Source organism: Eretmochelys imbricata, chromosome 2 (genome assembly GCF_965152235.1).
Source record: "Eretmochelys imbricata isolate rEreImb1 chromosome 2, rEreImb1.hap1, whole genome shotgun sequence".
NCBI classification, from domain to species: domain Eukaryota; kingdom Metazoa; phylum Chordata; order Testudines; family Cheloniidae; genus Eretmochelys; species Eretmochelys imbricata.
Genome location: NC_135573.1, coordinates 211,887,031 through 211,905,793, shown reverse-complemented (window position 1 = coordinate 211,905,793; position 18,763 = coordinate 211,887,031). Strand labels below are relative to the sequence as shown.

General features: G+C 41.9%; 1 protein-coding gene across 1 annotated transcript in view; it reads left to right on the top strand.

Moving 5' to 3' along the window:
* The window catches only part of HDAC9 (histone deacetylase 9), a 547,732-nt gene that overhangs the window by 516,143 nt on the left and 12,826 nt on the right, over window positions 1–18,763 (top strand). The window contains exon 23 of the mRNA XM_077811396.1: window positions 13,956–14,089. Coding sequence (XP_077667522.1) covers window positions 13,956–14,089 — 134 coding nt within the window. The remainder of the gene's footprint in view (window positions 1–13,955; window positions 14,090–18,763) is intronic.

Here is an 18,763-nt window from a genome sequence, read left to right as displayed (position 1 = left end):
TGCAGCAATATCTAGATTCCTCGGATCACCTCAATACCAATCTGTTTGGGTTTAGGGCTGGGTATGGTACAGAAACTGCACTGTTGATTGATCCTTCTTCTGATGAATGAAGATTAGGCATCCCACTGATTTCTTTTTAGAGATCTGTCAGCTGCCTGTGATGCTACTCCAATACTATGGTGACAGGGGCCTAGATAGCTAGAGGCCATTAACCTATCTGCAGAGCCTAGTGGGGAAGATGCAGCAACTCAAGTGGCGAGACCCAGAGGGTAGGATCAGACAATTGCTGATCTGCCTCAAGGCCTTTCTCATGTGGGGGTCCTGTGGGGATATGTAACTGGATGCCAACACTATTTCAAAGTTTCCCTTTGGAAAACCAGAAAACTAATGGATGAGGATTTCCAGACAAAGCTCTAAATACTGAAAATAGCAGTCCTCAAACTGTGGTCCCTGGAGCCACTGGTTTTCAGTAGTGCACAGAATGAAACATTTGAGCACCATATATTGGGGGGTGGGAGAGGGATGTTCTGTGGAAGAATTTTATTCTCATGTACATGTCTACTGAATGAAATAGCAAGAAAACCCTTGCTCTAGATTTTCTAAAATCCAAAGCATCTGAGGTGATGCAGTCACATGTTTTACTTCAGGAAGTAGCAAGAAAGAACTTACCCATGAAAGCTTATGCTCAAATAAATCTGTTCGTCTTTAAGGTGCCACTGGACTTGTTGTTTTTGTGGATACAGACTAACACAGCTACCCCCCTGATACTTGACACCATGCAAGACACTAAATTTAGCCGTATGGAGTGGAAATCCATCAACCTCAAAAAATACTCACACAGATACAGACAGACATCATCATACTCTCCAAGTGCAAACAGATGGACATCATACCAAATGGACTGAAGGTAAAAAATCCATTGCGATCAACATACTACACTGACTATGGTGAGAGACTGTGCCGTACACTCTCAAAGAAACTGAGGAACCATCGCCATCTGTATAGCAGAAAGGAGAAGATCAAGAATGAGCTCTCAAAACTGGAGACTCCCATACAAAACCAACCTTCCACACAAACTTCCACGTGGCTGGACTTTACAAAAACAAGACAAGCCATTTACAACGCACTCTTCACTTCTCTACAGAGGACTAAGGACAGTAAACTATCTAAACTCCTACATGCCACAGGGGGCTACAACAGTGGTACCCTCAATTCATCTAACAATATTATTAATCTATCCAACATACACTTAGCCCAGCGGAAGAGTCTGTCCTATCTTGGGGACTCTCTTTCTGCCCCACCACCCCCACGAACATGATACAGTTCTGCGGTGATCTGGAAGCCTATTTTCATTGTCTCCAACTTAAGGAATATTTTCAAGACACCACTGAACAGTGACCCAAAGGAACCCTCCTACCAACACTACAAGAAGAAGAATTCTACATTGACTCCTCCTGATGGTCAAAATGACAGACTGGACTTCTACATAGAATGCTTCCACGGACGTGAAATTGTGATCAAACAGCATCGCTTGCCCCATAACCTCAGCCGTACAGAACGCAATGCCATCCACAGCCTCAGAAACCACTCTGACATTATAATCAAAGGGGCTGACAAAGGAGGTTCTGTAGTCATAATGAACACATCAGATTGTGAACAGGAGGCTGCCAGGCAACTCTCCAACACCACATTCTACAGGCCACTATCTTCTGACCCCACTGAGGAGTACCAGAAGAAACTACACCATCTGCTCAACAAACTCCCTGCTGCAGCACTGGAACAAATCTACATGGACACACTCCCAGAGCCCCAACCAGGGGTATTCTGTCTGCTACCCAAGATCCATAAACCTGGAAACCCTGGACGCCCCATCATCTCAGGCATCAGCACTCTTACAGCAGGATTATCTGGCTATTTGGACTCTCTCCTCAGACCCTATGCTACCAGCACTCCTAGCTATCTTCAAGACACCACCAACTTTCTGAGGCAACTACAATGCATTGGTGATCTTCCTGAAAACACCATCCTGGCCACCATGGATGTAGAAGCTCTTTATGCCAATATTCCACATGAGGATGGACTACAAGCTGTCAAGAACAGTATCCCTGATGAGGCCACAGCACACCTGGTGGCTGAGCTTTGTGACTTTGTCCTCACCCACAACCATTTCAGATTTGGAGACAATCTATACATTCAAGTCAGTGGCACTGCTATTGGTACCCGATGTGCCCACAGTATGCCAACATTTTATTGGCTGACTTAGAAGGACGAGAGCTGAGGAAGAGTGGTTCTAAGTGCCCCTCCTCTATTTTCTAGTGCCCCTCCTCTACTTGCGCTACATTGATGATATCTTCATCATATGGACCTATGGGAGGGAGGCCCTTGCAGAATTCCAACTGGATTTCAACAATTGAACCCCACCATCAACCTCAGCCTGGACCAGTCCACACAAGAGATCCACTTCCTGAACACTACAGTGCAAATAAGTGATGGCCACATAAACACCACCCTATACCGGAAACCTACTGACCGCTATGCCTACTTTCATGCCTCCAGCTTCCATCCAGGACACAGCACATGATCCATTGTCTCCAGCCAAGCCCTAAGATACCCCTGAATTTGCTCCAATCCCTCAGACAGAGACAAGCACCTACAAGATCTTTATCAAGCATTCTTAAAACTAGAATACCAACCTGGGGAAATGAGGAAACAGATTGACAGAGGGAGACAGGTACCCAGAAATTACCTACTACAGGACAGGCCCAACAAGGAAAATAACAGAACACCACTGGCCAGCATGTACAGCCCCCAGCTAAAACCTCTCCAGCACATTATCAACGATCTACAATCTATCCTGGAAAACGATCCCTCACTCTCCCAGACCTTGGGAGACAGGCCAGTCCTCGCTTACAGACAGCCCCCCAACCTAAAGCAAATACTCACCAGCAACTACACGCCACACCACAGAAACACTAACCCAGGAACCAATCCCTGAAGCAAACCCCATTGCCTATTCTGTCCCCATATCTATTCTAGCGACACCATCAGAGGACCCAACCACATCAGCCACACCATCAGAGGCTCATTCACCTGCACATCTACTAATGTTATATATGCCGTCATGTGCCAGCAATGCCCCTCTGCCAAGTACATTGGTCAAACTGGACGGTCCCTATGTACAAGAATAAATGGACACAAATTGGACATCAGGAATGGTAACATACAAAAACGCCAGTAGGAGAACACCTGATCACTCTTGTTACAGTGTATATGGTAACACCCATTGTTTCATGTTCTCTGTGTATATAAATCTCCCCACTGTATTTTCCACTGAATGCATCCGATGAAGTGAGCTGTAGCTCATGAAAGCTTATGCTCAGATAAATTTGTTAGTCTCTAAGGTGCCACAAGTCCTCCTTTTCTTTTTGCGGACAGCTGCTACTCTGAAACCTGTCAATCTTCCTGGACATTCTGTAACAGATTTGAAAGTAGCTATACTTGAACAAAAAAACTTCAGAAACAGACTTCAAAGAGAAATAGCAGAACTAAAATTCATTCGCAAATTTAACGCCATTAATTTGGGCTTGAATAGGGACTGGGAGTGGCTGACTCATCACAAAAGCAGCTTTGGCTCTCCTGGAATGGACACCTCCTCATCTATTATTGGGAGTGGACTACATCCACCCTGATTGAATTGGCCCTGTCAGCACTGGTTCTCCAATTTTGAGGTAACTCCCTTCTCTTCATGTGTCAGTATATTTATGTCTGCATCTGTAATTTTCACTCCATGCATCTGAAGAAATGGGGTTTTTACATGAAAGCTTATGCTCAAATAAATCTGTTAGTCTTTAAGGTGCCACCAGACTCCTTGTCATTTTCTACTGTGTTTACCTGACTGTGAATCACAATAAAGTGAAGTAAATTCTGAACCTTGGTCCCAGTTCTTCGGACTGGCTCTGTGGGGCAAAGGTCCTCTGTTGGAGCCCAGATGGCTGTATGCCACCTTTGTGTGTTCCCTGGGGCAGCTGAGAACTGGTTTTGCCTCTGGCATAAGTTAGACCAGCCTCAGGACTCTTCCTCCCTCTGCTGTCTGATAACAATGTACCTGACAAGACTCTAACATGATTCCGACATTAGGGGAGCTGGGAGGTGGTGGTATAGATCCAGCTATGTCATTCATATGCCATCCATGATTTTCCTCACACCGGGGGAATCCTTACCTGCCCTTTCAGAGCATCCTTTACAGCCCCTTTGAACCCTCAGAGAGGCACAAAGTGCTGTCGTATGGGGCAGAATCTGACCCTTCATTCTCATATATCTTTTTAACAGACTACAGCAGAATGGTGCTCAGTGTATTTAATTTGGAAATTACGATTATTCAAACCCAAACCCAGTTTCAACACAGTTTCCTCTCTTTTGCTGAATTTTACACACTGCTTCTGCAATAATAAATGACAGGCAGTGCATTTTTGGGTTATTATAACATGTGTCAGGTGGTGTTTGAAGGCATAAAGCCAGAGACAAAGTGACTAACTACCCAGTAATCCCTTAGAAATGCACTTCCTTGAGTTCCTCTTGCTAGTAGGAAATCGAGTTTATTAAACATAAGGGACCAACTCATAGGAAATGCAAAGCACCCACAACTCATGTTGACTTCACTGGTAGAGTGGGTGCCAATTTGAGCCAGGAAATTCAACATTAACCCTGAAGCTACCTGATCATTGAAAACCCATCGTTGCTGTACCCATTGTAGGTATTGCCGTAATCTCAGCATGGTGCATGATTTTAAATATGGGGACCAGATCCTCAGCTACTGTTCATCGGCATGTGCTGCTTTACATAAGCTGAGGATTTGTCCCTGAATTTAATGATTATGTAGGTGTGATTGGGTAAATATATGACAAAGTGAGAGCCTTAGTTCACAGAATGATAGATCTGCACACTGTGAAAAGGTCAGATCGGAGATATCTAGTCCATTCTGCCTTTTTGGCAGAATTCTGTAGACCTTATCCAGTCAGCACCAATCCGTTCTGAATTTCTGAGCCGTGGGCTTAAGTCAGAATCTTTGGGGAGCACCACGGAAAAAAATTAGCAGATGCTTAGATAAGGGGCACACTAGGATTTTCCTTATCTCCTGAGGATCTCTGTGAAAGCAGCCCCTGAGAACCATCGACAGCTGATGCAGATGGGAGCAGCCTTGAAGCTCATCTGATTGACACTGGAGACTGATCCCAGGCTCTGGGACTGTCAAGTTGGCTTCAAGTCACCTTTTGCCCTCCACTTCACAAGTCCTGCCCCAAGCACCATTCAGCCTAACTGGAGGATCTGGCCCTCTGTATTTTACTTAATTTTCATACATAAGAACGGCCATACTGTGTCAGACCAATGGTCCATCTAGTCCAATATCCTCTCTTTCCACAGTGCTCAATGCTAGGTGCTTCAGAGGGCATGAACAGAACAGGGCAATCACCAAGTGATCCATCCCCTAACATCCAGTCATAGCTTTTGGCAAACAGAGGCTAGGGACACCATTCCTGCCCATCCTGGCTAGTAGCCATTGATGGACCTATCCTCCATGAATTTATCTAGTTCTTTTTTTAACCCAGTTATAGTTTTGGCCCTCACAACATCCCCTGGCATCGAGTTGACTGTGCATTGTGTGAAGAAGTACTTCCCTTTCTTTGTTTTAAATCTGCTGACTATTAATTTCATTGGGTGACCCCTAATTCTTGTGTTATGCGAAGGAATAAATAACACTTCCTTATTCACTTTCACCACACCAGTCACAATTTTATAGACCTGCTGATTTAAATGATAGGTTACGTACCACAGTTAGTTGTTCTGCAATTTCACAATAGAAATGCATTCTAAGGGACAGATTTTCTGGTATGGTGTGGCTGTTTTGTGCCACACACCCAGCAGAATGTGGCCCTAATCTAGCTCCCCTGTGGAGAATCACTACTGGGAAAAGGTGATTTCTTGTGTAAGGCTCTTATCCTTGCCGTGGAATAGCAGGACAAGAGAGGCATGGGCAAAGGAAAGGGTTTGGCCAGAATACCTTGTGCAATGCCAATCCTAGACTGTGGTTTCAGCCCAGTCGAGTTGTTTGCAGATGGCATAAATTAGAGCAGCCCTCAAGATGCTCTAATTCAGAGGTCGGCAACCTTTGGCATGTGGCCCATCAGGATAATCCACTGCTGTGAGACATTTTGTTTGCATTGACTGTCCACAGGCACAGGCCCCTGCAGCTCCCAGTGGCTGCAGTTCACCGTTCCCGGCCAATGGGAGCTGCGGGAAGTGGCAGCCAGCACGTTCCTGTGGTCTGCGCCGAAGGTTGCCAACCCCTGCTCTAATTTAATGTAGGTGGAAGAGTGCAAGCCAAGTGTTATGCACCCCCCATGACTGGCTCTCTTTGGAAAACAGCTGTATCTCAGGATCTGGCCCTTAATCTTTCTAACAGAAATTATAACACGATGAAAATCTCAATCAGTTCAGAAACCACAAAATCTTGCTGGAGTTTATTCTTCTTTCTATTTTCCTCAGTATGATTTCACTGCCAATTTTTAAAGATGCCTTTTTGCCTCTAACTGCTCCTTGATCATAATAGTCTACAATTCTAGTTTAAATAAGTGGGTGCTGAGGTCCCTTGGCAAGTCACAGGGGATATATAACACCTTGCAGGATTAGAGCAGTAATTTGGGTGAGCCAAATCCTCTGCTAGTGTAAATTGATGTAGTTCCATTGACATCACTCATGGTTCCCCATGAGAAGCAACTCACCTGAGAAGGGGCCAGCAGGAAGCCCAGCCTTTAAGCCAATTCACTGGGTGGAGCAATCTGTGCCAGCCTAATGACTTTACTTAGTGTGCCTACCTCTCTCCTGGGCTGGCGTGGCTCTGAACATCCCCCTACACATAGCTGTGGCATAAAATCCAAGATCTAGCCCAAAGCTTTATTGACCTCAGTGACAGAGCCAAGTTTTCTGGTATTTAGACCCTCTCCATTTATCCCTTCCACTCTACCTCTCTGACTTCACAGCCACGTGCAGTACTTTCCTATACATTTCTCCAGTTCTGGCAACTCTTTCCCCTCCTTGTGAATGTGGACCCTTGTTCATTGTTCAGAGGTCACTCCCTCTTGTTCTGGCTGATCCTCCTAGAACTCTCTTTCTCTTTTAGCCACTGCGGCAATTGCTCTTTAAACACTTTCTTAAAACCTTCATTTTCTCTTTAGCCCTATAAATATGTCTGTGAAAGTTGTAGCCATACTCTGTATTTTGGATACTACATAACGATAAAATGCATTGCATTATTCCACTGTATTTAGTTACAAAAGTAATATTATAACAGCACTAAAAGTGAATAGTTCCCTTATCTTGTACCTTTCCATTAATTTTATCTATGTATTACAGTCATAGAGATAGACAGTGCAAAAGATAATTGAAGGAAGAGGTGGGGGGAACTGCTTCTTCCCTCATGCACTACCTTTGCCTCTTGAAGAGAAGTTGGTTGACATGTCTGCACTATCCAAAAGGGGCCGCCTTGCGGTAGAGGTGCACAAGTTGCTTCTTACGGAAGGAGTAGTAAGGAGGCATTTAGGGGATGTGGGCCACCGTCGAAGTACCTAGAAAGACGGGGACATTGCAGTGCACATGGCTTCTGAAGCCCGAGCCATTGTGCCCAATGGAGAAGGCTAGCTCCTGTACTCTCCACTCTTCTCCCTCATTCCAACACATATTTGGTGAGACGGGTCAATATTACTTGGCTTTCAGTTAGGTGTCTTGTGTCTCCTCAAGTATGTACACCATAGAGGTTTGATAACGTAAGATAGGTACATGATAGCAGTTAAAAACCAATTAATTATGAAAAACATACTACTGTAGGACTAACAACTGTGTAGGAAAACATCTATTATAGAAATTGTTAATCCTCAAAAAATGCATTTCTGAGAATGCTGGTATTTATTTAATGAACAATTACTGTCTAATTTAATCTAAATTAAATGCCTGCATGAGACATGTAATTTAAAGCTGAGCTTCTTTCTGTAGTATTAAAACCATGAAGTTACCAGCTCTGCCTGGAGGTCAAATATTCGTCTTGTAAACTCAGGTATTTTAGTACTGGCATTAAGAACTTCTGCCATTTGGAAAGTGCCTTTCATAAGAATGTATTTGGCATTAAATGCAGAATCCCTCTCCCTCATTCACTCAAAGTCCAGATCCTATTGACTCAGGCAAACCTCTGATGGACTTCAAAGGAAGTTTTGCTTGAGTAAAAGTAAGGATCAAACCCTAAAAGAATAACTTGTTCTCCAAACAGAGGACAAGCTTTGCAAAGTGCTTTATCTGTAGCCCAGCACTGGAAGGGTCAACTGTCATTTGACTCCTGTGTGGAGATATTTATTTAGGACACGTAGCCTGATGACTCAGGAAGTTATGTAAAAACTGACCCACTTAATTTTAGATGCGATTGTTGGAAGAATATCAATGAAAAATAATCAAATAGTCATGAAAGAACCGCAAGGATAGAGTGCAGAACACTGGTGGGTAGATTCTTGGCAGTGACCATCACAAAAGTTTTAATGAGAGGAAAACACATTCTCAAGTAAATTAGAGAGTAATGACATGATTAAATGGTAAATAATAGTTAAATGCATGCCTGTAGGTCCAGGACAGAGACTGTGGAGTTTTTGTGTTTTGGGAGTATTTCTTTCTGTACTGTGCTGAATAGCCAGAGGAGATCACCAGCTGTCTGCTAGTAATTTAGGGTCAGATTGTGGCTTTTAAGATACTGACTATGCTGGGGAGGGGGGCGGCACGGGGGGGGAAAGAGAGGGGGGAAGTGCACAAAGACCCTGCTGCAGTGGAGCTCTCAGGAGGTTTTCTGGGTAACTTAGCAGCTCCACCACCCTTTCAGTGGCTGCACTGTCCCCTCCTCTTTCCACCAACCACCTCCTCAGGAAAGGCGGGGGACCACGTCTCTGACCTCACCCCACCTTTTTACCCAGCTAGCAGGGAGCAATGCCTGTACAAGATAGGACTGTCTTCCTTGTATACAGTAGAGGTGCTATGCTCCCAGATGCAAGCACAGTTCCCATTAATTTTTTAAAAAGTGTATTATTATACAAAAGAATCCTGACAATGGTACATCCCTCGGCCCACACCGCTTCCCGCAGCCCCCATTGGCCTGGAACGGGGAACTGCAGCCCATGGAAGCTGCGATCGGCCGAACCTGCGGACGCTGCTGATAAACAAACCGTCCCGGCCCGCCAGTGGATTTCCCTGATGATCACAATGGTTCCTTTTGGCCTTGGGACCAAGAGCCTATTGAATACAAGTTTTGCACGTGCACTGATGAGAGAATAGAGACTGTGCATGTTACAGTTTATGGAAAACATAAGTAGCACAATACTGGCCTGGAGCAGCCCTTCGACATGTGACTCTCCCATCTGCTTGGAGAGAGGAGCACTGAACACAGTGTATTAACAAGTGTTCCTTATGGTCTCTTCCATGGTTACGATTTATGATACAATATATTCTTGAATATTTCATTCTCAGAGTGACTATAGGAGAGATTTTACTTTAAGGCATCTAGGAATACAATATGTGATTTATCCTATGGATGGGTTAACATTAGGAAATGACTTATCTCTTTGCTCCCTACTCACTAACTCATTACGTCAGAGTGCTTTGAGGGTGACCACCAGGTAGCTAGCTCACTTGTGCAAGTCTCCGCTCCAGGGGGTAACTTTGCATACTCTGCTTTTGACCTTCATCATGGAGCAGTACGGCAGGCTGTTCACCCCAGCCTAGGATTGTATGCTGTCTGGTGCAGTAGAATCCAGCACCCCTTAACAGGGCCCACTTTAAAATATAAAGCTTGGGGGGGGGGGTGAAGGGAAAATAATTTGTGATTTTTTTTTATTTGGAATTTTGTTAAAATTCCAACCAGCACTATATTTAATCAGAAAATGGGGGATAGGAAGGGAGAGAGGGAATGGGGGAGTAATATGGACATTTAGTTCAAGTCAATAGGGCCACTTGTAGTGTGTGAAGTTAAACGTGCATCAATCATTGCAGGCATGGGTCTGTAGTTAAGAATACCCATCAAGTGCATAGCCTTGATGTATGTTGCTAACCGTGTATGTCAGTGTCAAATTTACAATTTGCTGTTTACACCATTGCTGTTTAGTTCTACTACTCAACATTTTTATAATTTCTACAGATTCCAAAGAAAAAAATTTGGTTTATAAAATCTGATTTTCAACCTGGCCATAATCTATCCTTCCTTTTTGAGTCTAGAGATTTGGCACAGTTTGGCACCCACGATTTTTTGTTGGCAAAATTTAAGGTAGTTAGGAGGCAGGCTTCTCGAAACTGCTCCGCACCATCTTGACTGTGGTCCCATTGAAGTCAATGGAAGTTTTATCATTGAATACAATAGGCTTATAATTACCCAATGCTGGGCACTTTTGCAAACCACCCCCTGTATATCTAAGTACTGGATTTGAGAGGGAAACAAGTACTTCAATGTATGAATTATAAACAGGGTGCCTGAAAATAATTGTTGACACAAAACCATGCTCACAGTTTCCTGGCACAAAAAAAAAAATGGCTATTCTAAAAAATCTGGCTACTGGTGTGTAAGTATTAAGAAATGTACTGATGCAGCACATTCACAGTAGCATTTGGGAAATACCAGCCTGTGTTTAATCTTTTCCTTATTATTTATCCACTTGAAACAATCAATTGTTAACATCCATAGGGATGGATGTTTTCAAAATGACATCCTCTTTTTATACCCTCTCTCATGGGTGCAAGTATTTGTGGGCACAATTAAGCCATTTACGCGTCTAAGTAATGGACTGCACTCACCAATTAATGTACGTAGATGTCTAAATGGCCTGAGTTGTCCTTGCAATTATTTCTGTCCACCAAATTGCAGGCTCAAAAAGGGATGCCCATTTCAGGCTAAGCTGCAAATCAAGCTCTTAGTATTTTTAATATGACTTTCCATTTTAAACCTCTATCGGAACCTGTTCTGTTCGCATAAAATGCTACCATACTATACATCTTATACACCGCAGCAAAAGCAGACCCTTTTACAGTATGGCAAGGCCGAACTGAAACTGTTTTTTGAAGCCACCATCACAACTGGCACCATTGTCAGCAATGTCAGGAAAGAGGCCAAGAATTGAATCTGCCACTGGTTTTTAAGGATTTGGGTGAGTCTGAAGGTTTAGGATTAAAAATTGGATTGTCTGACCCCTTCCTTGCCCCAGTCACCCCAGTTCTGGTCACTTGGGAATTTAGAGACATGCTCAGTCTCCTTATACCAGGAGAGATGACTGCTTCTTTTCACAGTGCTTGTTTCCCTTTCCTCCCCCATACCTCTTAATTATTTGACATTATTTGGCAATATTGTAACATTGATATTTGCTAGTAGTTTGAGGAAAGCAAGCAAATGAAATAACCTGGTAATGATCTCTGTCACAAGTACTGAGTACGATTTTCAAAAAGAAGAAAAATCTATTGGGAGAGTCTCTGAATTTATTGCCAGAAAATTATGGTGTGGCTGCAGTGACCCTTGTGTTCGTATATCGTTTTCAAACTGTGCAGGGTATTGGATTCAGTAGAACTTTCCCTTCCTGACAGAAGCTGTGTGAAGTGAGGGATAATCGCATCTCAAAGTCCTGTTGCACTTCCCACAAAGCTGAAGGGAGAGTTACACAGCATGTGGATGTGGGGAGCCCAGGAACTATTCATTCGTCTTCATTTCCTTTGAATGCTATGTGTTCATCTCATGGTACCACTGCTGGCACTGTCTTGATATAAGTCTGAAGATCGCATGTGCAGTCTGCAGACAGAAATAAATCCTCTAGGTAAAAGAAAGTGGAAACTGGCTAATGATCAAAGGTTATCCTCATTCCACTTCTTCCTTCACTTTTATTATCCTACTAAATTTGGTCTTTTGCAAAGCTTTCCCCCCCCCCCCCCACTGTGAGTGAAGGTTGAGCTTAAATGAGAGATTTAAATTTTTGCTTGTTTTTCAAACCATGTGTAATTTGAAGCACAGTGTAGTGGCTTCTGTAGAGTCAACACTGCAGTTCTTACAGAGCTACACTAGGCTGTGAAACGGTTTAAAGAATTAACATTTCACTTCAAGTGTTCTGGGATCAGCCCTGGGACAAGCGGCAAGTAGAATTTTGTGAACAATTAGGCAAAATGTGGAATAATTAAGGACCCGATCCTGCAAACAGTTATAGCCATGCTTAACTATATGTCACATTGAAGTAAATGGGGTTACTTGTGTGCTTACTTCTTAAGCATCTGTGTAAATGCTTACAGGGTCAGGGCTTCAGGCTGTGTCTCAGAACATTTCTCCAGAATATTTTTTTCATTTATTGCAATGTCGAATTTCTACATTCCTTTCTCACTGGAGCACAGTAAAAATGTCTTTCTGGAGCCCTAGACTCCTGTAAGACTCCCTAGCCCTAGATTGGTGTCTTTCCAATCTGTTTATTAAACCTAGGGGACATGAGGTGCTCTGGAGATGGTAGGGACCACTGGCGGAAGAGCAACTAGAACAGAGTGGATAGAAGTGTGAGACCCAGGCTGCAAGTGTGTTTTGAATTTAGCTTAAAAAGTCTCAAGGCCTAACCTGCCATTAACCATTGGAAGGGAGGTCAAGCAAAAGCAAAAACTGCCCTTGGAAATTACACAACCATTTTCAAAATTTTCCTCCCCAAATTATCTATCTTTTTATGAAATTTGATTAAACAAAAATAAAAGAATTTCACCAAACTTTAATCTCAGATGAAATTTAAGTGGTGGTGTTACCTGAGTTGAATACCCTCATAAAGCTGGATACAATGGAACTCCATTGGGAGCCTCTGGTTGTGATGCAGGGATACAGAGTGTTGTGGATCAGGACTGAGGAACACTAGCAGAGCTGTCTGGTAAACCTTGAACAGTTTCAGCCTGCACTAAGCCTGATTCCAGAGATTGTTGTTAGTGCCCTGGCTTTAACAAACACCAAAATGTAACATATAGTATTATTTATTTTTTACACTTTGGTAGTGCATTAAGATCAGGGCCCATTGTGCTGGTCCCTGTACAAAGTGAAAAATGCATCTAAGAGTCTAAAACTTAATTTAGCAAGATACAGTCTTTGTTCAAGATAGTTTCTCTTACCCACAGGCTCATTTTCAGCTTTTACTAGCCTGCCTGGCCAGGATCCATCACAGAGCTCAAATCACTTGTTGTTGGTTTTGTTTTTGTTTTTTTTCTCCTATGGTGAAGGATAAAGGTGGATTCTCTCTTTGTTCCTTATATCCCCAAAGGAATGTCTATGTCTTGCAGGTTAGGAAGGCCTCCTGGGGATTTAGTCTCCTGTGTTCTCCGGGATACAGGAATCGTGTTAAATCTCTACCTCTTGAGTTCAGGATCAGGATAAATGCCACTGGTTTAGCTTCATGGTTTTGTTTACTGCTAATATGTAAACTGGGGTAAATCTGCAATGTCTTTTCTAGGACAGACCTGTTCATCACCTTTACCTAGGCTAGCCTGTCTGGTCGTAAACATGTTCTAGTAATGTCACACAGTGGGAATTCACAGCTTCACATATAACTATGTGAATGTGTATCATTTTACAATGATATTAATAACCAGTGTGTTATTAGCTTTCGTATGGTACCTCACAAGGCATATTTTGTACAAATCTCATTGCAGTAGGGTGTGAATACAGAGGTGCCTAGGGTCAGAGTTACACTTTCTTCTGTAGCATTTAGGGCTGACCAATGTTGGAGCCAGGTTACTGAAATAGATGAACCATGGTCCTGATCTTATATTTTTGTGCAATAGCCTCATATTTCCTACTTTCTGATACAACAGATGCAAAATACGTCATTAATATTTGTTCTGCTTTAATAATTTTCACTACTGTCTTTGCATGCTAGGTTTTGGTCACCTAACAAAGCAGTTGCTGAAGCTAGCAGCTGGTCGTGTGGTGCTGGCACTGGAGGGAGGACATGACCTTACTGCCATCTGTGATGCGTCTGAAGCCTGTGTAAATGCCCTTCTAGGAAATGAGGTAAAAGACAAGTCCTAGAGTTTCAGAGGACAATCCATGTTTTCGAACAGTTCTGTCTTTTTGTTTTCTTTTAATTTTCCCTGTGTGTAGAACTAAGTGCCTTTTGCACATGTCTTAGTAATGAGCAAAATGCAAAAGAGTTGGAAGTTATTTTGGTTTTGATAAGCACCCCACCATCAGATGTTTATATGAATCTCTAGGGTTTGCAAAACTAATCTTGATCCTGAGAAGGACTCAATATGCTGTGCCGAGAACCTGCTGAGAACCTGCCTTGACATCAGTGGGGGTCACTGATGCTCATCATTGATCAAGTCTTCGAGTGAGCTATCATGGAAAAACAGGCTCTTCTTGCAAGATCGCTGGTAATTTCTTGGACTGAAAATAGCAAAAGCACATTTTCATGCCTGTTTTGAAACTTCTGTTTCCACCATTCACTGGCAAATTTCTGCTCTCTGCATATGCTCACTCTGTGGTAAAAATGATAAAGGGTAAACCTGCTAAAGGCACATACAAGAATCAAATACATAAAGGCAATATATCTTTACTTTAAATTGTGGCCCTGTCACATGTTCTCATGCCGTGGTCTGTGAAATCTTGTTGTGGGGAGCAGTATTGCAAGTCATTATTTTTACTGGAAACTGAGACAGCTACAATAATCAGTATTCTTTAGCGTACTTACTCACTTACTAGTCTACTAATTCCTTTTCAGGGCACCATTTTATGCCTATTAGATTGGTGTGAAGTGCTGTTTCTTATAGTGGAAATTGCTTATAACCTGTAAGATCACCTATGAACGACTTTGTAAAGACCTTTGTGCCCTTTTTTGTTTTGTTTTTTATGATGCATACAGAATGCCTGAAAGGGTTTTTTTCTGCTTGTTTTACTTTATAGATAACAAAAATGTCACATGAGGCCTTCCCTAGTTTTTCTGGAGAACCTATTGAGCATCTCAGAGATGTGTATTGGGAGCTCTCAAACCTAAATCAAAAGGGTAATAGTAATGAACCTTTAACAAAGATATCTTTTCTCTCAAATGTTCTTCAAGCATTTGAGTTGAATACATGTTAAAAAAAAACAATGTTAAACAATTTGTCTAAAAATCCTTTCCCCCTTTCAGCTGCTCAGTTTTCTATCTGTTGGCTCTGGTGAAGTCTCAATTTCATCAATTCTCCAGTATTCATAGAAACTTCCAAAGTAGAAAAGACATGAATTTGTAGTGTTAAAAACAAACAGGAAACCCCCATATCCTAAGCCTTTCCCCCCTACTTTGAACCAAAACCTTTCAGGCTTTCTTTATGTATCACAAAGAAGCAATAAAGGACACAAGCTCGTAATTTTTTTCCTTTGCAGGTTAAGGAAAATTTACTATATGCCAAGTCTTGAACTTAGTTTACATGTCAACATAGTATGCCCCAACAGGCTGCATATGCTAGCTCTGCATCATAATGGCCTGTTTTGAGAACAAGTAGACTGATTCAGAAGGTACAAGGCACCTCTTCCAGGAAAAGGAACTATAGAGCTTCTTGGGAACAGGAAATTAATGCAAAGAAGCTCTTCTGAGCAAGCCCAAACAGTTCCTCAGCCTTCTCCCTTGCAGGCACCAGGGACAGTGTAGGAATTAATACATTAAGGGAGTGCCACCATGGAGGGGTGAGCAAAGAAAAATGATACCTTGTGTGAAGGTGATTGGGGTTGCTGGTTGGGGTTGGGGTAGCTGGAAAGGTCTCTCCTCTCCCCATCCCATTGCGTTCTGTGGGAACAGGTGTGCCATAACAGAATATTCAGGCCTATTTGAGTTCCATGCTGGGTGACCTATGATATGGCCCATAAAGAAAAGTTTTCAAAAGTGCTGAACATCCAGTGTCTCCTTTTGAGATGGATGATCAACACTTTTGAATGTTTGGGTGTTGAAATATGAATTTAGAAGCCTGACTTCAGGCACCTCTGTTTGAAAATCTTATTCATAAGGTTTTGTTGCCCCTCCTGATCAGCCTGCCCTCCTGCCCATCCTCACCCACAGCATCGTTCATGAACTTCATATCTGTACACTGCAGTTTCCTGTGGTGGTGATGGTGGCATATCCTCTGAATCCTTCTCCTCCAAAATCAGCCACAACAACAATGTTCTCATGGTGCAATCTTGCCCAGCTTTAGCCTGGAGATGTGTCAGCCTGATTTATGCTTGGCTGTGGTTAGCTTGGACACATTTAAGGTAATATCTCTCTGAGGTTTGCAGCCTCGTGGGGAGACAAATAATGCTAATGAAACTATGCTCCAACCACTATGCCAGGGGCCTGACTCTCTACAGCCAACGATGACCATTTGGTGACTTTGCTTCTTTGTGAGAAAGGCCTCGTTTTGTTTTAATGTTGGATCACCCCTGCTACTGCTTCTACAGCTGCTGACCCTCTGCATTCTCAGAAAAATATCTACGGTTGGAAATAGACATGAAATGTATTTCACTGTGAGTTATGTGTGAGTGTGCTGAAATATTGACCTAACTCTATTGGCACTTAAGGGAGACCAGTAATCTGAGGCCAATAAAGTAGGCTGGGTGATTCAATGGGTTTATCTGTTTGCAAAATATAGTGTAATAAATGAAGGAAGGACTTTTAATAATGGAAGATGAAGACAAGTGTGAGTGCATGTGCATTATAATTCACTTGAGGAAAGACATGAACATTAAGATCTTGAAACCTCTCACACAAGAAATATTCTTCCATGTACACTTACATTATGATTTATAATACAAGCATGCTTATTTTCCAAGTATTAAATCTAACTAGGGACATGCAGGAAACAGGCAGACACACATCTCCAAATCAAAACTGAACAATGTTACAGGAAGGAGAGAGTAGATACTGCTCCCGCTAATTTTGGAGATGGAAGATTCAGAAACTATGTCATTATCACCACCATAAGAAACTGCTCACAGAAAATCTGTGACTAAAGTTATTGATGAGATGGGTAGGCTGATAAGGAAGGGCATATAGATATAGGGCCTTGTGTAAATTGGCACAGATCTATTGACTTCCATGGAGTTATGCCAATCAATACTAGATGAGGATATGGACCATAGCATATATATGATGTACACTGCCTCATTTCAACAGAATACTTGTAGATTTGCACAGCCAACTACAAAGTCTCCTCCAGTCAAGGACAGAAAAAATCGGTTCCTTTAAGTCACCAATTATTGTAATTTGAAGATGCATTCTTCCTTGAACGCAATTATTTACAGGTGATTAATAGGGTAATTATAACTTATTATCTGGCACTTCACTTTTACAAATAATGATAGGTATTGCAACCGTAGTTTAAAAACATTGGCAAGACCAACTTTGGCTTCTAAACACTGCACATGCAATTGAACTCAAATTAGAAAGGTCAGGAAAGGCCTTTGTAAGGTACTCTGCAGTTTGTCAGTTGTATTTATTCATGTGCTGAGGATTAGAATTCATAAACATTTTGCAGGGTTTTTTTAAATTCTTTTTTCTTTGCCTATGTTGTTCTTGGCCAGGACCTGTCAGTAGAGCAATACACTGCTACGTATGTCTTCTTATCAGCAGAATAACTTTTAACAGAAAGAGTAACCGTAAAATTAGCAGTAACTTCCAACTTTCATGAGGAGCCAGTCAGACATGCAGATGAAACAACAGACTTACAAACTAGAAATGCTTGCTTTAACTCATTTGTGTCTGATTCTCTGCAAGAAAAACATGTTGACACCCCAAAACGACAAAACCAAAAGAAATCCCTCAACTCCAACCCAAACCCAAACTTGCTTTTAATTACATGTGGCCTTCATGAAAGTGATCTGTTAAGGAAGATAGCTTTTACTTTTCCCTTAATAATTATGAGTTGGGTCAATATGAAAATAATATGCTATTGAATTAACTTTGTGAAATAATTTGAGCATGGTAAAGGAAAGTCCTTCATGCAAATGTTGACTTTGAAGACTCACCAAAAAATCCATTTCAGAAGGTCTCTTTTTCTTGGAAGACCTCAACATTTAAATGAGTTATCAGCACAATCAATGGGTGATGAATACTTTTGAACTTCTCCACAGAAGTGTTGTGACCATTAATTTTGGAAATTCCACAGAAACATATATGGAACTCTACAAAATAAACACCATTGGCATTTTTTTTTAATCAGAAAGACTTAGCGTAGCAGTTGTTTATTTGTACAGACAATAAATGAAGCAAAAATTAAACAATGTAGACATAATTGTAGACATAAATATATCTAGATTTCAGTTTTTATCATTCAGATTTTTGTACACAAAAAGAAAAACCTGAATTTCTTTTAAGGACAATTTACTGAACTAAATGCAAAGCTAATTAGAAGCACCCTGGGTAGCCTCCTAGGAAGGAAATCTTCCCGAGAGGCGAGAAGTGATTAAGCAATTGGATTCCCCTGAAATCCAAAATCAAAACAGTGAAATCCTTCCTGCAGGTACAGAAAGAAGGATGTGGTTAAGTTGCTGTAAAATGTCCTAGACATCTTCTGTTAGTGCTTTTAGATCACATCCATTACATGGGCACCTGTCAAAACAAAAGAAAAGATGGTTTCAGCTAATTAGAAAAGAGAAATTACTTTTAAACCAGGAAGCTGTTGAGATGTTGATACCTTACACTGAAAATTCAGCTCACGCATTTTCTGTGAACAGTGG